The 21,066-nt window shown below is 41.6% G+C and overlaps 1 protein-coding gene across 1 annotated transcript; it reads left to right on the top strand.

The window, feature by feature from the left end:
* The first annotated feature begins 509 nt into the window (after positions 1-509).
* On the top strand, positions 510-19,698 carry LOC132087419 (interferon-induced GTP-binding protein Mx-like). The gene is made up of 14 exons (XM_059493603.1): positions 510-579; positions 3,572-3,897; positions 5,375-5,567; positions 6,396-6,533; positions 8,419-8,573; positions 9,761-9,899; positions 10,404-10,602; positions 11,330-11,408; positions 12,377-12,499; positions 13,237-13,378; positions 14,982-15,140; positions 15,650-15,726; positions 16,986-17,222; positions 19,185-19,698. The coding sequence occupies exons 2-14, from the start codon at positions 3,667-3,669 to the stop codon at positions 19,416-19,418; spliced, it is 2,106 nt and encodes a 701-aa protein (XP_059349586.1). The 5' UTR covers positions 510-579; positions 3,572-3,666; the 3' UTR covers positions 19,419-19,698.
* Positions 19,699-21,066: the final 1,368 nt, after the last annotated feature.

Raw genomic sequence — 21,066 nt, 5'->3', positions numbered from 1 at the left:
GGTGTGGCTGCTCTTCTGAGAGGCTTTGGTGAGAAGAAGGCTGAGAGATTTTTACAAAGGCAGGTAGTAATAGGACAAGGGGGAATGGCTTTAAATTGAAAGAAAGTAGCTTTAGATTAGATATTAGGAAGAAATTGTGCCCTGAGAGGTTGGGGAGGCCCTGGCACAGGGTGCCCAGAGCAGCTGTGGCTGCCCTGGATCCTGGAAGTGTCCATGGCCAGGTTGAACAGGGCTTGGAGCAGCCTGGGACAGTGGAAGGTGTCCCTGCCATGGCAGAGGGGTGGAACAAGATCATCTTTACATTCTTCCCACCCAAACCACTCCAGGATTCTCTGGCTCTCTGAACTTCTGGCTCTGAGGTGCCCCGTGCAAAGTAAGCAAGTGGTGCCCACTCATGGCAACTCTGTCTTTTGAAACAGCCGGGTCATTTCCACAAAAGCCAAATACTTCTCCTGTGAGAATTTAGTTTCATTTCTGCTCCTTGTTGTCACAATGGGAAGGTGGAGCCTGTAAGTAAAAAAGCATCTGAAGAAGTTTCAGAAAGTCAGTGCTTCTCCTTTCTACAGGACACTTAGGAGGGTAAGTTTCTCCCTTCCTTCTTCTAAAAAGAATAATGCAATTTTTTACTGTTATCTTTATTCCTTTTAATGTGACATGGCTGCATAAAGCATCTAAAGTAAGTGTGATTAAATAGGGTTTCCAGGAGCAGGATCTTTTGCTTTCTGGGTTGGGGGGGGGGGGGGGGGGGGAAGAAAAAAAGAAAATATATTAATATTATTTCGTCTTTAAAAGAAGACAACTGAGAGATGGTTTTTCTTTTTTTAAGCCATTATTCTGCAAGATGATCTAGCCAGCACTATTTATGAGTAGGATCATAAGATTTTCATTGCTTCATTTTCTTTATGAGACAACAGCTGGAGTTAATAACCATACAACATGGAAACTGTGAGGTTTACCCAAATATCCTGAAGTCACAGGGTGGGTCAGCCAGAAATCCATGTGCTCCTCTGGCTGGACTGAGAGTGAGTAAATCCAGGAGCTGTGTGGGTTCAGCACTGCAGCTCTGCACCTTGGGTTCGAGAGGGGATTTTTTAGAAGGGGCTTTTCATCTTCTACAGATGCAAAGCCAAAGGGTCCTTACAGAAAAACAAAGGAACTCCTCTTTGGCAGGTTGGTGTTTGTGCAAATGCCATGCTGTGCTGGGAGAGGTTTCCCTCACACGGGCAGGCAAATTCTGAAGGTAAATCTCAGTGAAATCAGTACTGTCCCGACAAAGGAGGCAGGGGCAGCTCTGGGGAGAGGACTTTGGCAGAGTTTCAGCATCGTGGCGTCATCCAGGTGTCATGTTTCTCAAGTGCCTTCTGGCCCATTGTAGAAGGGCTCTTTACAATTGCAGCTTTTTTGTTTCCCTCTCCTCCCTTCTTCCATCCGATGTTGTCACAGCTCAGTACACAAAGAATTCACTATGCCCGTGTGGCACAGGGAAGGGTCACAGAGCCCACCCACCCTTTCCCGGTCCAGGGGTGTAGCCTCAGAAATCCACACAGGTGTTTGTTCTGGTGCTGACTGCAGGTATCTTTGTGCAGGGGTGTTGAGTGTGTGTGCACCCTGTGGTCTGCACCCCACCTCGATGTTTGTACAGGTTAACTAAAGGTATTTGGATTTCCTCATGCATCCTCAGCCCTCCCCACATCCCTTCCACCTCTGTGATGGCCACGGGGTTTGTCCTGAGTAAACACACCAGGTGGGTATTGCAGGATATCTGGATGTTTGCATAATTAGTTCATTCCAGAGATGGGGAACTGAGATGTTTGTGATTGACTTTGGTGCACATTGGCCACAAAAAGAACATAAAATGCTGCTGGAGGCTGGGCCAACAGGGCAAAATGGTGTCACGGAGCTGCAGGGAGTTTCTGGGTTGGTTTTCCCCCTTCTCCATCCCTTCTCTCCCCACCCCCACCAGGGGTGCTTACAAGGTAAGTCCAGCTCCTGTGCTTTTGGACAGGTGTAAAATACCCATGGTCCGCCTAAATACAGACATAAAATCCTAAAGTAGCTCCAGAGGTGCTTTGTTGCTTTGCAATGATGAATTCTGCAAGGCCAAACACTGGAAATCTGTACATTCCACCAAAACCTGCTGATATTGTAATCCTTTAGACATGGACTGACCAAATCTGGGACTACAGTGGAGCAGCTTGCACCTAGACTGCTCTGAGAAGTTTTGGAAGCAAAGAGGTCTCACTTGTGACTCAGCAGAAGGACCATGACCTGATTATAATCCATTGTAATAGATGATAGAGTTGTTATTTTGATATTGCACTGGCAATATTTACATGCTGTATTAGCAATCAATCTAATTTAAAATGCCCACACAGTCACTGAATCCAGTTTCTCATGCCTGGCCCACAACCTTCTCTCAACTGTTCTGCTGCAATGTGTGGGCTTTTTTTAAACTTATTTTACACATTGAAAGTATAAACTGCATTGTGTCTGGTCATACTATTTTGGCATGTTTAAATTAGAAAACCTGTAAACTTAATTCAACAACAAAAAAAAATTAACAGAACAGGAAGTTATTTCAAGCAAAGATGTGGTTCTCCTAATTTGTTTTCTGAAGTGTTTGAGTTAAACAGATCTTGGTTTTGGCAGAGGGAAGCTAAAAAATCTAGCTTTGAAAAAGGCTCTTGGATTTTTTCCCTTAAATCACTTTCTCTGGAAATCACCTTCCCTGGATAATGTCACACCAAAAGCCACTAATTTCCTCAGCCACCCATAGAAAACAAAACTTTTCCATAAGGAAATGCTGAACAAGGAAATAAAAAGTCTCCTAGTCCTCCCTTCTCTAACATCCTGTGAAGAAAAGTCTGTTTTTGGCAGAGGGTTTAAGCTATAGGGGAGGGGACCAAGATACAGAGCTTCAAAAACAGGTGTCAGACTTGCCCCTTACAAGGATTTCTTCCACAAAAGAGGTGAGATGGGCACTCAGCAGACTATGGATTGGAGCCAGCCCACAGCCAGGAAGAATTCACATTCCCTCCAATCCTGCCCTGATACTGACTGAGCTTCTCCAAACACCTTTCAGCAATTTTTTCATCGAGGAGATTTTGCTTTTTGCAAAAACTGGTGTAACTTTGTTTTTGTTTTTTTCCCAAAAACCCAAATATTTTTTTTCCTGTGGCAATTTTTAATACCAAAAAGAGAGTTTAAGAGAGGTAAGGAGAAGTAATTCAAGTCAGAAGTTTCAAACCAGCTTCTCCAAACATCTTTCAGCATTATTTTCATTGAGGAGAATTTGCTTTTTGCAAAAACTGGTGTAACTTTTTTTCCCCCCCAAAAAAATATTGTTTTTCCTGTGGCAATTTTTTTTTTATACCTAAAAGAGAATTTAAGAGAGGTAAGGAGAAGTATTTCAAGTCTATCCTCTGGAGAGCAATTTTAGTGGTTTGAAAAGAGCTGTGGCGCTTGGTACCTACCAAGGGTTTGGATCAGAAAATAAAAGTGGTGTTTGATTTGCTCTGCTCTGATCATTGTTGCCAGGTGGAGTCACTCACTTCCCCATGTTTGGTTTCAGAGGCTGCACCTCGGAGTGGTTGGACCAGGCACTGATCAGTATTTAGTGAAGCACTTGCAGACAACACACGTTCAAACCCAGAAAATCAGCAGGCCATGGATAATAAGAAAGCGGCATTCAAACAACCTGAAAAAAACAAAAATACCCCCAAGAAAGAGGGGTTTGTATTTTCTTTTGTAAAACCATTTCCAGAAGCTGCTAAAGTGCCTCTCCCACCAGAACCAGAAGACAATCTTGGGCCAGAGAAGCAGTTTTACAAGTTCTTTGAGAGCAAACCTAACCATGACCGGGACTCAGAGGAGGAGTTTTTTTCAGCAGAGGATCAGGTAAGGCAAGAAGAGGGCACAGATCCTCCCCTCTCTTACTCTGTTGTTTCACTTTATGGCCCAAAATGAATTCCTTTGTCTCTTGGTCAATCTGCACTTGTGAGGTCTAAGGAGAACTTTTGGGATGAGTCCTAGCAATTATTCATGTAAGTGGCAATAGAGATACTTGTAATTAATCTGCTGACATTAATAATGCAGGTCTAAAAAAAGAGATGGCTGCAGCCTAGAAGCCAATTTAATGTGTGACATGTGTCTGTTTCAATCCTAGCAACAAATATTAAACAGAAATCATAAAAGCCAAGGTTTTTTTTCTTGAGGCTCTTCAACCCTTAACAGAAATGCACAGAAAGGTTAATAATAACCTGCTTGGGTATTTAACACTGAACACAGGTTGGTTTTAAGTCTGTGACATAGTTATTGAAGTCTTTTGAGAATTTACTAGCTATTAAGTGAAGAGAGTGGGCAGGGGTTACCAAAAAGGGTTTAATATGCCTGCCTCCAATAATGTGTGCTTCCTTTCTCATCTTGAACCAAAAAATCTGAAATCTGCTTTGTTTGAGTGCATCTAATCCATTGACATACTTCTAGAAGTATTTTTCTTGGATAAAAGTGATGGAGAGAAACTTCAGTTTTTTGTTCTCAAAAAATCAGGCTTGAATGTGCCTGGCCCAATATGTCTGAAACATATTGGTGTTCCCAAAATTGCATTTCTAACTGCAGCAGTCACTGGAACATGGAGAGAGGAACAGGGAGAAGAGACCAAGCTGATCTTTATATACTTTAGCTGAGCATATTTAACAGCAGATGGACCAGTTTTTCCAAAGACTGGAAATTGTTTTGTTTTCACATAAATGAAGAGCCTGTGTTAATATCTGGACCTGTGTCAAACCCAGAAAATGACAATAATCAGACATTTAAAACAACCCACTCATGTTCATGCCTTATGTGAGCCTAAAATGAGGCAAAGAAGGAAGAGCCATGATGATCTAAAAGATTTCAGCCACCTGCTAAGAATGCTACAGCAGAACTCTTCTGGTGCCTGTGCACAAACTAAATCTTCAAACTGCAAAACAAACATCTAATAAGCTATTTTTTTCCAAATTCAGTGATTTCTGGGATCAGTCTTCATTTGCATACACATGCTTCAGTACATCTGTGGATGAGTGAAAGAAAATGGCAGTTATTAAAAAAAAACTGTTATTAAAAAAAATTAACAAACCACACTTAGTTAGGCGTTCTTTATCTTTACAGGATGGCTCCCAAAATTTGTTATTTTTACTAAGGATGGTCTGTGAGCCACCCTCAACTGTTTCTTTCATATTTACAGACACATATTTATTACATGGAGATGCAAGGATGCACAGTGATATAAGTAAAGCTTGATGCCATTAAATAACTTTTACTAAAGAATGATTAACAGAAAATGTCTTTTTTTTTTTTAATTATGGAAAATTCACTGTAAGTTTAACTCTAACAGGCTGCAGAACACACCTTGTACAACAAATATGAGGAGAAGATCCGACCCTGCATTGATCTTGTTGACAGCCTGAGAGCTCTTGGGATAGAAAAGGATCTGTCCTTGCCAGCGATCGCGGTGATTGGAGACCAGAGCTCTGGGAAAAGCTCTGTGCTGGAAGCCCTCTCTGGTGTTGCTCTCCCCAGGGGCAATGGTAAGAATTCACTTTTTCATGTTTTCTCTTTGATGAGATGAAAAGGATTTTTTTTTTTTCTTTTTTTCCTTTTTTATTTGGTCTAGATTTGGATAATTCCATGACTGAGAAATGGAGGTGCGAGTGAGACACCACAAGGTAAATCCAAGGCACGTGTTCCTGACGGTCAAAAGACCAGGAGTAAGAAGTGTAGTGTGATTGCTCCAGCTGGCTATGTGCATTTCCCAGAAAGCAGCAGTGCAGCAGAGTATTGATTTCACATGGAAAACCAGTCTTTAAATTTGCTTTTGGGGTTGGTTTGGGTTTTTTTAAACTACATTTTCTTACAGATAACTTTTGTTATTTTTGTGTGTAAAAAGTGTACAAAGGTCTTTATTTAAAGCATTATTTAAGTCAGAGATGATGAAAGATTTTACAGCTCAAGAAGATCCACTTTCCAGCTCTGTGTGTGTTTTTTTACTCACATAAATTCTGCAAGTTCCATGTGAGTTTACAATACAATCTAGTCTTTCAGGCTGGAGTTGTAAAAAGGTTTTTCATAGGATTTGGCTGCAGCACTGAAATAGATCATCCAGAGAGGAGCGAAACTCCATCTGTGGAGGTTTGCAGGGCCAGACATGTCTGAGAAGAGCCATGGTTGACCTCATCTAGCACTGGTGACAATCCTGCTCTGAGCAGGAAGTTGGACAATTCCCCTCTGGCAGCATCTCTTGGAACATTTCCACGTTTTTGTGTGAAACATTTTTGTGTGAAACAGTCAACCTTGTGTACACCACACACCTCAAGGCATTGTTTCATGCACAACCTCTGCCTTTGGAACTGCTGCAGGTATTGTCACTCGGTGTCCCTTGGAGCTTAAACTGAAGAGGTTGCCTGAAGGGCAGGCATGGCAAGGGAAGATCTCCTACAGAAATGTGACCCAGGAGCTCCAGAACGCCTCTGAGGTAGACAGAGCAATAAGGCAAGGTGAGTGGATTTGGCTGGCTCCATCTCCTCTGAATCCTCCTCTTAGAGCCTCCTCTCACAGCATCCATGGTGATTGTGGAGTTACACCAAGAGCTGGACTCAGAGCAGATGAAGCTGGGTCAGCACAACTCATTTCTCTCAAGGGAGTTGCTCCAGTGCTCCAGTGGTGAAGATGATTTAGGATGATGGTCCCAGAATGGCCTGGATTGGAAGGGACCTTGAAGGTCTTCTAGTTCCAACCCCTTGGGCAGGGATGCCACCCACTAGATCCATGATCCTTTTATCCTGATCCATGGTCCTTTTATCCTGGTCCATAATAAATGCTCAGGCTGTGTCCTTACCTGGGTGGTGGCTTCCTGGCTTCCTGGTTTGGGGAGGTTTTCTGTCAAATTGTAAACATGGGACCTAAATGGTTCCTGTCATCAGTTCAAAAGCCCAGAGAGTGCTTGAGGTGTCTCTCTTGCAATATCCTCAAAATCTTATTATTTTGGAGGAAATTGCAAGAAGGCAGAGTGGAGGACTGAGAGCTTCTGCCAGGTACTGTGACCATGGGCTCAGTCACTGCCCTTCACATGCCTCAGCTTTACTGTCACGTCATTTCATGCTGGGTAAGAAATCAGTGTTCTTACCCAAAAGGCAGTAAGCACTTTGCCCTAAGTGTGAAAGTTGGATTGTCCTTACATCCTTGACTAGCATGATTCCTAGAGAGGCTACCTGGAACAGAGGCTGGACAGAGTTAAAGGAATAAAGTAGGGTTTTATTTAAAAGGCCTTCAAAGGATACAGTACCTAAAGGCTCTTGGGTAGTACAAGAGCCTGGCTGTGGCTACACACACAAATTTTCACACTTTTATAAGTTTTGGTCCATTTCCATATTGGGGTTCATTGTCCAATTTCAGCTTCAGGTTATGCAGTCCCACCCTCCCAGACTGCTCTCCTCGATTTGCTATTGTTATACTTTTTGGGCCTTTTGGGCCTTTTTGTTGTTTGCACTTTTTGAGCCTGAAGCTGCAATGGTGTCCTTGGTTCTCAGGCTGGAGGATTGTTTTGTCTGACTGAACTGTGAGGAGAACTTGCTAATGCTTTATATGAAGTTCAAAGTCACACACTAAGGCAGTACAGAATCTAAAAAATATGAAAGCTAAAACTTAAGGCATCAAGCACAGCTCTGCAAATTGTTATTATTTCTATTTTTTAAATTAGCTTTTCAATGCATTATTTGGATAGTCTCAAAACTGGCCAGGCAATTGGTATGAATTAAGGTAATTAAAGAGCTGAAAATCTCTGATGAGAATGACTGGAGTTTGCTTGCTTCTCTGTACAGTTCAAGCATTATTGCCTTGTAATATCTGGAACAATTTACTCTGAATGTACCTATCAAAATGCGAAGAATGTAGAACAACACCTATATTTCTTTCACAGCATCCAAGGATTAATTAATGCTGACAAAGTCTCTTCTTGTTGAGGAAGCATTTCTACAACTGACCAGTGTTTTACCTGATCCCTTTCATTGTGGTTTATTTACATGTATTTGTCTGCATACATGAGAGTCCATAAATATATGTTCTGTAAAATATTACAGCTCATATTCCAACAGGACTTCACTTCAACTTGTTCTGCATGATAATTTCCTTAGATTCTTGCATAAATTGCTATTCTTTCTATTTTTTTTTAATTAGCTTTTCAATACATTATTTGGATATTCTCAAAACTGGCCAGGCAATTGGTATGAATTAAGGTAATTAAAGTGTGTGGCTGGATCTGAAAGAAAACGCCAAGCCTGAAAGAACCTTAGTTGGTAGTTGGTACATTTCAAAGTGCTTGTGTTCACCTTTGGTTTGATGCATCGTTTGAAGCTTGTGTTCATTGCCTTGCTCTTTTCACAGCCCAGGATGTGGTGGCCGGTCCTAGAGGCGCCATTAGCGGGCAGTTAATTTCCCTGGAAGTTCGGTCCCCTGATGTGCCCGATCTGACACTAATTGATCTCCCTGGAATTGCCAGGGTGGCCGTGGGGGACCAGCCAAAAGACATCGGGGACCAGGTAAAGCTCAGCCTCGTGTGCCAATCTGTGCCCAGGGCCTCATCCCTTGGGGGCTCCCAGCAGACCTTGAGTGAAGTAAACAGAATAAATGGAGGGGATCTCTGCTCTTCCTCTGGCTGCTGTTAGAAGAAATGCTGGGAAATGCGAATAAAACTCTGGCAGGATAAGGCCTGCTTAAATAAAACTAAGGTAGGAAAAGTTAGGGTGATGTGCAGGAGCTGGGTGTGTTGCTTCTCCTAAAATACCTTTAAATGGGAACTTGCAATAAGATGAGGCCAAGCTCAACTAGATATACCAAATAGAAATGAGACAAGATTGGGTTGTCTGGGCTTTACTTTCTGGGAGGAGAGTAATTTCATTCCAGAGTTAGATAGCAATCTTTCTGTTGTATTGAGAAGAAAGCAGCAAGTGTGATAAAATCCAAACATTTCCCTTGTTCCCAGCTGTCTGCATGCTCCAGAGATGGAGTCTGCAGCACTGCAGCCTGTCAGAAGCTGGGATGGGTGGGAAGTAGAAAAGAGAGGCAATTTTACCAAAATCCAGGGGAATTTTTTTTTTTTTTTTACTATGGAATAAGCACCACAGTGCTCTGTGAAGCTTCTACAAAATAACACAAATTATGAGGAACTCATTTAGTTTGGCATTGAAACATAGAAAAATGTCAACTAGATGTCATGTGCATGTTCAGTTTTGGTGCTTTGTAAAATTTTCCTACAATTATTCCACTGAAAAATAAGCCAGAGACATTTGTGCTGCTTTCAGAGGTACAAATTTGAGATTTATCAGCACAATTGAGCTTGCTTTCTTTCCATAAGTGTATACCTAAAGATCATACATACCTAAAACCTGATTTTCTTACATGTGTTAGATATCAAATACCCTTATATTTCTATAATGAAAGATTATATATGCACAAGAGGTTAAACTCCACATAGCTGCCAAGACAGTCTTAATAACATTAGTTTGGTCTCATTAATGCCAGATGTTTGGATTAAACCTGACATAAGGAAAGAGGCTGCATTCTTCTGCTGGCCCCTTTCCATGCCATCCTCTAGCATGTAACCCTATCCTCAGCATATGTGGCATTTAATGTCATCAGGCAGTGGCTCATATTGCTAGAAATTGTCACATCCTACAAGCAAGTGTCTGATTTCACTGAACCTCCTCACTGCTGTATTGAATTGCAGATCAAAAAGCTACTTAAAAGAATTATTGGCTGCAAAGAGACAATCAATTTGGTAGTGGTGCCATGTAACGTGGATATTGCAACAACAGAAGCTTTGAAAATGGCTCAAGAGGTGGACCCCACTGGAGAAAGGACAATAGGTGAGATCATTTTTTAAGCTATGAGCTGGAAAGGAGGCAAAATATTTTTTTTTTCCTTCCCATGAGGTCTGATGTTCTGTGGTCTGCGAAATTAGCTACTAGAAGAAGAGGGAAAAAAAAAAAAAAAAAAAAAAAAAAAAAAAAAAAAAACAGAAAACAGCCTAAAGAATATATTTGCAAGTATTTCTAGTCACAATTCTTGAATAGCTCCAAGAATCCCTTAGTTTGGTGTCTTGCTGGCACTCCTGTTATGAATAACTAGAAGCTGAAAATCTCAGTTAATGGTAGTGGATGTGAAGTTAATGGTAAAAAAGCTTTGCTTTAAAAAAAACCTTTAAAGAAAGGTTTGCAAAGCAAAAGGTATGTTGGGAGGAACTGCAGAGTGAGTTTTACTGCCTGAGAGCTGAGAACTTTCTAGAAGAGGGAATACAAAAAAAATTGCTTTATTAAGCATGGTACAGAGTGTTCCTGCTTGGTGGTTAACTTTCTTTTTTAACTTCACAGGAATCCTCACAAAACCTGACCTGGTGGACAAGGGAACTGAAGAGGCCATTGTTAAAATACTGCAGAACAGGGTGATCCCCCTCAAAAAGGGCTACATGATTGTCAAGTGCCGTGGGCAGCAGGACATCCACAACAAACTGACCTTGGCTGCTGCAATCCAGCAGGAGAAACACTTCTTTGAGAATCACACACATTTCAGGTACTCCTCACAGAAAAGTTCTCATCAAAAACATGTTAAAGTCACCTCAAAGCTCCCTGTTGATTTGCTGAGATTTAACTACTTAGGGGTTACAAACAGATATCAATTATTCTCAATATTTCTCATTGCCCATGTAGGGTTGTGTTTCAGTAATCCAGAAGATTTTTACATTCTGAATAAACTTTTTAAAAATTTTTGGGGTTTTTTTGGATGCAAAATACATGGGGGAAATGCTATGAACTTCAGAAGTTCCGAATAGTCCCAAAGAATTCGAGTTAAAGCATCTGAGCACTTCAATCAGGCACTGAAGTGTTTCTGTTCACTGGAAAACGTGGAGGAACAGCATGAGAAAGAAAGGCTGTGCTGAGGACACAGGCTGCCCACATGACTCAGCAGCAAATAAATCATAATGCAGAGAATGGCAGCTGACAAGGGTTGTGAACTTCACACATGAAGAAATAATAGAACAGCACACTCATCTGCTGTTAGAATTTGCTTTTCTCAGATTTTTCTGTTTCCCTTTGCTCAGTCAGTAGCTGTCAAACAACTCCTGAATAAACCCAGAGAGTCCTGGGCAGTTGCCACATCTGCACTAGCATGGCCCAGAGCTCCTTTCTTTACTCAAATTGTGTAATAAAATTAGTGAAAACAGAGCAGAGCATCAGTGCTGCCTCCTTGCCCTGCACAGCCTGGCTGTCCAAACCCACCTTTTCCTCTTTTTTCACAGGGCTTTTATGGAAGGGGGAACGGCTACTATCCCCTGTCTGGCAGAAAAGCTCACAGATGAACTTGTGAAACACATTATTGTAAGTAACAGAAGCCCCATACTGAGCTGTTTGTAGCAGTTACTACCTAAAAACAAGTTCAACCCTTCAGCCTTGGGCTGCAGTTGGATTCCATCTTTATGTGCTTAATGATGCTTCAACTCAGTGATCAGAGAACAAACTGAACTGAGAGGCAGAGGTAAAAAGCCCCACTCTGTCCTCAGATTTGCCTTTTAACTGCAGATCAACAATGAACAAATTATTTCATCTATTTGTGACTCATAATTCCTGCCTTTTCAATGACAGCCATGATATTTCTTTTTGTTTATAAGTGTTGATCACCTGGGTGACGAGTTACTGGTGTCAGCTTAGTGAAACAATGATTACTATTCCACTGAAAATGTCTTCCAAACATCAAGATGTTCTATTATATTAATATACTACTGTAAGGCTGTTGGGGGTTTTCATTTGGTATAACTATATCTGCATGTAATATATCTTATTGCAGATAAATATATCTGTAATATATCTTATTCCATTAAGAGAAGATGCTAAAATATAAGGAACATCTAAATTCAGTCTCAAAGGAGAAAAAAAATTGTTTATGTAAATTTACAGAAAAGAAGAAACTAAACAGCCATGTTGCATCAGGTATTTATCAGGAATTGGGCAGTCACCACTTTCCTGGCACAACCTGTGAGGACATTGTTTTTGGCTCACTGTGGGTGAAATTTTGCCCTAGACTGCAGCTGTTCTGCCCAGCCCTCAGTGAGGTCCAGCCTGATCCCTCAGGCAGATCCTGGTTCCTGAGTGTCCTCAATAAAAGCCATATTTGCTTTTCTATGTTATCCCACTGTCCCACATGGGACACTGGCAGCAAGGTCTTGGATTTGTAAAAACAGCAAAGATCCCATGCAGGTGTAGATCACTCTTAGAGGGATTTTGTTTTCCCTTCAAAATCTGACAAGTTCAACCTATCTCAATGTTCTTCTTCACTGTCTCCTCCCCAGAAAACTTTGCCAGCACTGGAGAGCCAAATTCACGATGCCCTCTATAAAACATCGCAGGAGCTGCAGAGGTACAAGAGAGGCACACCTGAAACAGAGTCTGAGAAGCTGTTTTACCTCACAGATGTAAGTACCAGTATTGGTCACAGAGCAGAGCAGGGAGGTAACTGTAACAAAGAAAAAGAAACTGCCTGAAATTATCAAAACATCAGCATGGACCACTGGGAAGTTTGTAGTATCCATCATTTTAGTGAGGGTAACATAGACAAACCACACCTGCAAAAATAATGGACCACAGGAGCTCATGGCCTCTTCTAAAAATTTTTCCTGTGTTTATGAGACATGAAAATGAAACTTGGTTAATTGGGTCAAAATCATGCATCTCAGCAATGGAAAACAAACTCCTGGGTGCTCAACACTTGGAAGGGTTCCCATTGTTTACAGGACTCATAAGATCAAATGTATTCCTGATATCAAAATGTGGTTTGCAGGTCCATCTAAGTGCCTCATCTCACGGAGTTACTCCCTCAGTAAACCTTCAATAAGCTTTAGAGGTGTTTGTGGAAGCTCATCAGACTTCACACAAGTCTGGCCTATTAGAATTTAGTAAATGGCTCTAAAATTCTACAGGGGAAAAACCAAAAGAATATAAAGTTTGTTCTCCTCTAGTTGTTACAGTTTGGGGGGGAAAAAAAACCCCAAACCAAGAGCTAAGAGCATAAAAGATTTAAGAAAGGGATGTTTTTTATGAACTGTGTCCCTGCTTTAACATCAAACAACTGCAGATTTACTTAATATCCACAAATTAATCTGAAGAAATGAAACTTCACTAAATTGCCTGCTTGTTGTTCAATTCACTGCAGTTGATCAAATTCTTCAACCAAGAGATCTCTCAGAGCACACGAGGAGAGGAGCAGCTGTTTGAGGACGAGGTCAGGCTGTACACCAAGATCCGCAAGGAATTCCGCGGGTGGGGCGCGATTCTCCTGGAGTGTACTGCGAGGGGTAAGCACAGAACAGGCTCAGGCTGGGCCAAGGGAAATACAGGTTGGATATTAGGAAAAGGTGTTTTACAAGAAGGGTGATAAATGTCTGGAATGGTCTGCCCAGGGAGGTGGTGGAGTCACCATCCCTGGATGTGTTTAAAAACAGACTAGATGTATTGTAAATTCAGGTCCACTGACAAAGGAAGGAATGATGAGGAGGACTCCATTTTATCAGAAGGCTGATTTATTACTTTATAATACTATGTTATATTAAAGAATATTAACTACACTAAAGAATACGGAAAGGATACTTAGTGAATGCTAAAATGATAATAATGAAAACTCGTGACTCTCTCCAGAGTCTTGACACAGCTTGGCTCTGATTGGCCAATGAGTCAAAGCAACTCACAGCAGAATCCAATGAAACAATCACCTGTGGGTAAACAAAGACATGTCTCCAAAGACATTCCACGTGAGCACAACACAGGAGAAGCAGATGAGATAAGAATTGTTTTCCTTTTCTGTGAGGTCTCTCAGCTTCCCAGGAGAAAAACCCTGGGCGAAGGAGTTCAGAGAATGTGAATGCCACAGGATGTGGCACTCAGTGCCAGGGTTTAGTTGAGGTGTTGAGACTGGGTTGGATTCAATGATCTTGAAGTTCTCTTCCAACCTGGTCATTCTGTGAATTCTGTGAACCCATCCTGGCAGCTGACCTGAGAGCCCATCCCCTTGCTTTTAAACCCAGACACAGCATCTTCAGTAAATGTTTTCCAAGAAAATTAAGAGCAAGAAGCCAGGAGCATCCATCTGTTGTGGTGTCCTGGGGACACAGACACAGTTTGTGTTAAGTGCTGTCATTACAGAGAGGTCTGTGCTTGTCTCTCTTCTCCCACCACAGCAATAACACAGGCACAGAATTTGTTGGAGGTATTCTGAACCATTCTTCCAAGTTACAACAATTATCTAGGTTGTAATTACTTTGTAATTTTTATCTAGGTTGTTATTATTTATTACTATTCATTGGCGTTGTAACGACAATGAATAGTAATAAATAACAACAACCTAGATAATAATTTATATTTTTGCTCTTAATATTTTTATTTTATTATTGCTATTAATATTTTAGAATCTGGGTGGGGTTTTTCTTTTCCACTTTAGCTCTGGGCTAAGGTGATACCTCACAGAAAAAAATGAGCAAATTTGTATAGTATCAACAAAGAAATACTGGCTGTGATAGCTTAAATAAAAATAACTAATTAACAGTAGATTCCCCAGAAAAAAAGTGTTTAGTGAGCTTGGAGGTTTGTTTTGTTTGGGGTTTTTTTAAAACTTGGACGTGACTGGTAATGGCCAACTACTTCTGTGAGGGTAAAAATGTCAAGAAAAACCAGAATTTTTGTGGCCCAACATAATTTCTGTCAGCCAGATGCTTGATGCAATATGTGGGATGGCTCATTCAGAGAGCAGCAATGCATTAGCTCTGTTCTGTGGTAACAAAAAAAAATCTCAGTAGTTTCTCCTCTCAAGAACAACTCAAAGAGGATAAATAGACTTTCTTCTTAAACCTGAAACATATACATTGAGTGATTTAGTAGCAAAGCAATGTTATTTTACCATCACAGCTAAAAAAAACGTCCCTGGTAAAGTGTGGAAATACGAAGACCGATACCGCGGACGGGAGTTCCCAGGCTTCAGCAACTACAACACTTTTGAGGACATCATAAAAGAGCAGATCAGAGAACTGGAGGAGCCAGCAATTGAGATCCTGAACAATGTGATAAGTATGGCCCAGCCCATGGGAGGCTCTTGCGTGGGGGACACTGCTGGGCCTGACAAGTTTATTTTCCAGGAGAAGCTGATGCTCTCAGGATCCTTCAGTGTGGAAATAAATCTGATTCAGCTTGGGGATTGCTCCTTCTCTAGAGCCTTCAATCTCTACACATGGTCTCCAGCATTTATTAATGCTTTTACCAGTGGCTCTTGGAAGGGAATTAGAAAATAATTATAATAAATAGAGCATAACCATAAAAAATAGAAAATAACTATAATTAATAACACAGCAAGGAAGCAGTACAGTAGAAGTACCTGGTGTTAAGTGGTCACACTCTTGGATCTGGAAATCTAAATTTCTGCTTGTTTGTATGTGTCATAAAAGCAGAGTGCACCAGTACAGCAGCTCAGTTATTTCTGAATGGAGAAAATGAATAGTCTCCCAAGTCTCATATTAACAATAGCTTAAAATCCTCACTTGCTTACCTGACTTTATTTTGTCTCTCTGTTCTTCCCTCAGGACTGGTTGAAGAGAAATTTACGGAGGTTGCTAAAAGGAATTTTGCTAATTTTCACAATTTAAGCAGAGTTGCCAAGGTAAGACACTACTATAAGCTGAGATTCTCAAAAGACAGAATGGCATTTGTAAATACATCCATGCTTGTGGTACCTGTCTCACTGCGTTACCCTTATGCAAGTGTGGAATTTCTTGCAGGAAAATAGGAAAGAGCCTGAAAATGATGGCATGATTATAACGGCACTAATGAAAGTGCACTTTGCACAACTTTGACAAGATCTAATATATACATTATTTATTCATTCTGCTCAAATTCTTAACAGTGCAAAGAAAACCTGGGGTGGCTACCTTGAAGAGTTTACCATTAATTTCAGATTTAAGTCCTGCAGTGATTTCTCAGAGTGCTCAACTGTGTTTCCCTCTCTGAAAACAAACCAGGATTTTAGCCAGTGCAGGAATCTCACCTTTGCTGAAAGGGAGCAGGAGCAGACAAACCAAAAATCATCCAGCCATGAAAAAACTACAAGATGGCTGCTCACAGTTTGGGCATTGGCAGGTTTTGGGGTGGAGTTCAGTGGTGTGCATGTCCTTGAAGGCCTTTTCCAGAAAGAGCTTTGAGGAAAAGATGAGAAGCATTGAGGAAAAGACCAGAAGCAATGCTGGCAGCCAGGAAACAGAGTCCACTCACAGGGTACTGCTGAAAAAGGAAACTCAGAGGCAAATGTGAGTGAAATAGCTGGTTTGCTATTTCATTTGCATTGTCAAACCCTACTGAGCTCCCAGGCCAACCAGACAGTGAACAAATAAATTATTTCATCCAAACACAGAGGTGTTCAGGCAGGGTCTTTAGGTGTAACACAGTGAGAGGAATGAAGAGTGAAGAAGGCCTGGCAAGCACTGGACATGACAAAATATAGGGGGTGTTTTCTTAGGAATGCTAGGAATGCATTTTAAGGGAATTTGAGCATCACTGAGGGAACTTTGCCAGCCCCACAGACTTTTAGGTGGAAGTATCAAAAAGAGTCAGATGGCTGCAGTAAAAGCACCAGACAGAGAGGGGTTAGACAGGGTTGGTTTGCTGACAACAGATATTTTCCTTTGGGTTTCGAGCACCAAGTTTGGAGCGGGACAAAAGTGCCACATTTTCCTGCTCTTTCACAAGAGAGAGACTACAATCCAAAGCATTACTCCATGTTCCCATGTTCTGGGGTTAGACAGCGCTGCACAAGGACATTTGAACACTGTGCCCACCTTGCCATTCCCCAGGGACACTGCTAAGCACTGGCACCTTCCCAAAGGGAGCAAATATCTCAGAACTTCTTGTTCCTTTCTTTTCCAGGTGAAAATTGAAGACATTAGAGAGAAACAAGCAGCAGATGCTGAAAGACATATCCGGGCCCAGTTTAAAATGGAGAAAATCGTGTACTGCCAGGATGACCTTTACATTGGTGATTTAAGTACTGTTAAGGCAGCAAACGCCCTCAACGGGTCCCCAGGAACTCTGCAGTCTCAGATTGCTCCAAAGGACCCCTCTGTTGTCGTGGAGATGGTTTCTCACACCAGTGCCTATTTCTCTGTGAGTTCACAGGCAGATTTGCTGCCCCCTGAATGCCACAGCAGATCCCCCTCAGCCAGATCTTGTTGGAGTCAACACAGCCTTGTGTGCCCTGCTAGCACTGTGCAGGGAATAGCCAGGAGTATCTCAGTGTCTCATTCAGGTGCATGCTCAGCTTCTCTGCAAACCACTTGGAGCTTCTGAGCAGTCAGGGCAAAGCTGGGCTCTATCAGCAGGATGCAGGATATGGGGATTAGAAAAGCCTGAGTGTGCCAAAGTGACAGCTGGCTCCCAAACCACTTGTTAGCTACCTCCCAGTCTGGCTCAGGCCAGCCTCAAGCCACTCTGCACATTCCTGCAGCCAGCAGAAAGTGGCTTGCAGTCAGATCTTAAACTGCTACAGCAGGAGGAGCAGTAATAAAACATTACATTAAAATATATCAGCTGTCTGTAGGGATCAGAGTGCATCTGCTGTACTGCAGATAGCACCCTGTAAGTGAAGTCTCTGAGGACAAATGGGGTGTTTCAACAAAGGATCACGTTAAAGAAAGGAAACAGAACATGCAGGATCAAGATTTGCTTTGTTGTAAAACTCCCTCAGAAAGCAACAAGTTCAATATTAATGATTCAGGAAGGTAGGTAGCAGCTCACTTTCAATTCCAAGAGCAGACTTTGTGACAAATTCCTGCAATTAAATGGTCAGGCTGCTCAGGTTGATGAAGACAAAACCCTTGATTTTCACAGAACAAGAAACAAAGCCAGAAGTGGCTTTGTCCATCCCACCTTGCTCCACACTCTGCTTTATGTTTTATCTGCAGGTAAATAATTTTGTAAATGCCCTGAGAGCCATTTTCAACAATCCCACCTTGCTACACACATAAGCACATCCATCCCACCTTACTACACACTCTGCTATATGTTTTATCTGCAGTTAAATATGTTTGTAAATGCCTTGAGAGCCATTTTCAACAATCCCCCCAATGCCAGGGCACCACAGCTCCTTGGGACTGACTTATGCAAGGCCAAATAGAGTTTGAATGAGATGGAAGTTAAATATCCATGGCTGCCTACACCCTATAGGGTCTTCAACTGCCATTTTCAATTGTACCACAAAAAGAAAGACAGAACCTCTCAATTGCAGCCAGGCACTTAGGTCTAAGTGCTCACCCAGCTCCAGGAGGGCTGGAGGCAGCCAATTCCCAGAGGTGGGAGAGTTTAGAACCTCTTGTTGTCCTAAAGCACCAGGTGGGCCCCCAAACCCTGTGGATATCCATGGGAAAAGGGCCCCAAAAGCTCTTCTGGATCAATCTGTTTGCATCCATAAATGAACCAGGCAGTTGGTCAGGTCACACAGGAGATCATCTCATGGGGATAAAAACAGATGTAATGTAGGCACAGTCTGGTCTCACTGCTGCTGAGGACATTTCCCCTTAAGGCTAAAGCTTCCTCCCAAAGCTGTTTTAAGTTTAAAAGGACAAGCACATCAGAAATACCATCTAAATACCACCATCTAATGGAGGAATTTACCTTTTTTTTAACCATCTAATAGAGGAATTTACCAGCTTTAGGAAAAATCACTCTCTGATTTCCTGCATCAAAACATATCGTAAGCATTCGGTGAAGACAGGTTGGACACCAGAAATTGGGCACAAGTTCTGCTTGTCAGGAATGTCCTTCTATAACTTGTCCCAGTGAGAGCTGGCAGAGCTGAGCAGAGGACAATCTGCCTTGGCTTTAGTTTGGTGAGGGAAGAAAAGCAACAGCTGACATCCCCATTACTCTTAATTTTTAGATTTCAGGTGCAAAAGACATTGTTTGCAAACATTTTTTAGTTCACAGCAGCACTCCCTTCTTGAACAGTAACTCAGTCCAACATTTCAAAACCTTGGAGCCACTTTTTTTACCAGATTACCTATGGATCCTTCATTTTTGAGTTCTTTTTATCAATTTAGTATTTTGCTTTTTTCCCCCTCCATCTCACAGGAAGCAAGCAAACGCCTTGCCAATCAGATCCCTCTGATCATCCTGTCTTCTGTCCTTCATGACTTTGGAGAAAACCTGCAGACCTCAATGCTGCAACTTTTACAAGATAAAGAGAAGTTAAACTTTCTCCTTGATGAGGATTCTGAAGCTGCTAAAACCAGGAATTACCTCAGCCAAAGAGTTGATCGTCTCACCAAAGCCTGCCAGTACCTGAGAGAATTCAGCTTGTTGTAATCTCTTTGTTTTTCATGAGGTTTTTTTTCTCCTCATCTTCTAGCATTACTGAAGAATTTCGTATAATCCCATAAAAATGTAGCATCAGCCCAGACCCTTAATACTAATTTCTATTTTTCAGTTATTCTTTATTTTCCATAATCATATGCGAACTGCTGCCTTTGCATAAAGAGCTCCACTGGGGGAGTTGTGATTAAATAAACATTATCCCATTTTAAAACATTTTCTTTGTGAACTCTGTGTAACCACTGGAATAATCATTAAAAAGCTAACACTCTGAGGATTGTATGTTTTGTTGGAGTTTTTTTTTTTCTTTTTAATGATGGAAGCTGTATCATTCACAAACAAATTATCTAGCTTTCCTTAATGAAGCTTAGTGCATGACAGTGATGATCTCCCACTTCTCTTTGTGTTTTTGGCTTGCTGGGGTTGTTCTCTTTCTTGCTATCACCTAAAAGACACCTCTGCAAAGTGTCACCACTAAACCTCAGCCCAGGAGGGAGAGAGGAGCTCACAGCAGGCATGAAACCCTTCCAGCCTAGAAGGAAAATGAAGTTTATTTCCTTTATGTGATTGGTGCATCCAGAGGATGCCACTGGCTCTGTTCAGTCTCCTTTCCCAGCTCTCTGATTTGCAGAAGGCCAAGAGGATCCTCCTCTCAGATGTCTGCAGCATCACCTGAAATTTCAGGATTGGTGGGCAGAATTTGGATGTCCAAAAGGAAAGAAACCTCCCAGGATGTTAAACATTACAAGGGTCTCTCAGCATGTGTTTTGCTGCCTTTCTCCTTTCCCTCCCCAGGGCAAGGAGAACCTTTCCAAAAGCTCTTTCATACCACTGTGATATTTTCTGAAAAATCCCTTCACCAGGATTTCTTCTCCTGGGAAGCTGAGAAGCTTCAGGTTCTCCCTGTTTTGCTGCTTTGGAATGTGATTTGGAGAATTGTTTACCCAGCATGTGAATTGTTTTAATTTAATGACCTATCATGGTCCAGCTGTGTCAAGGCTCTGAGGAGTCACAAGTTTATTCATTCTTGTTAAACCTTCAGATGTGTCCTTTCTCTTTCTTTAGTATAGTTTTAGTATAGTATTCTTTAATAATAAAATATCATAATACAATAAATCAGCCTTCTGAGAGCGTGGAGTCAGGTTCATCTCTTCCCTGATCCTGGAAACCCTCACAAACACCACACTTTCATTTCATGAAAGCTGATACAAAGTACATCACACACTGTGTTCATGACATTTTTCACATGGAAGATTTGGTTTGATAACCAAAAGTAATGTCTGCATCCAGCTAGAAAAAAAAAATGTGCTTATACCCAGTGTGTGATGTAGTCATTTCCAAGTTTCCTACAGTAGAAGCCTTCTCCTCAGGCTGGGTATGACAGAAAGGGTTTGTCCCTGTGGCTGGTGTGTGACTTTTGGTACAGCATTCACCCCAACATCCAGCTTCCTCAACCTTCTTGAACACTGCAGCCAGTTTCCCCTTTCTCCCAGTACATCACTTTGCTATTAGTGACTTGCAGTGCTGCAAGAAGCCTCAGAAAAACTTCATTTTTTAAAATTTCTCTTTTGGAAGTACTTTAAACTCGTTGGTTATTTCATGGCATTCCCCCATCCCCCAAGGTGCACAGGTGCTATTGCAA

This window comes from Ammospiza nelsoni, chromosome 2 (genome assembly GCF_027579445.1).
Source record: "Ammospiza nelsoni isolate bAmmNel1 chromosome 2, bAmmNel1.pri, whole genome shotgun sequence".
Lineage (NCBI taxonomy): Eukaryota > Metazoa > Chordata > Aves > Passeriformes > Passerellidae > Ammospiza > Ammospiza nelsoni.
The sequence above is the reverse complement of the archived record's forward strand: the minus strand, read 5'-3'. Positions and strand labels throughout refer to the sequence as shown.

Excerpts from the sequence above, each read along its gene's own strand:
- LOC132087419 (XM_059493603.1), top strand. The coding sequence starts at position 3,667 with ATGGATAATAAGAAAGCGGCATTCAAACAACCTGAAAAAAACAAAAAT. Across the intron at positions 3,898-5,374 it reads TTTTTTCAGCAGAGGATCAG|GCTGCAGAACACACCTTGTA; the intron begins GTAAGGCAAGAA and ends TAACTCTAACAG. Across the intron at positions 9,900-10,403 it reads CACTGGAGAAAGGACAATAG|GAATCCTCACAAAACCTGAC; the intron begins GTGAGATCATTT and ends TTAACTTCACAG.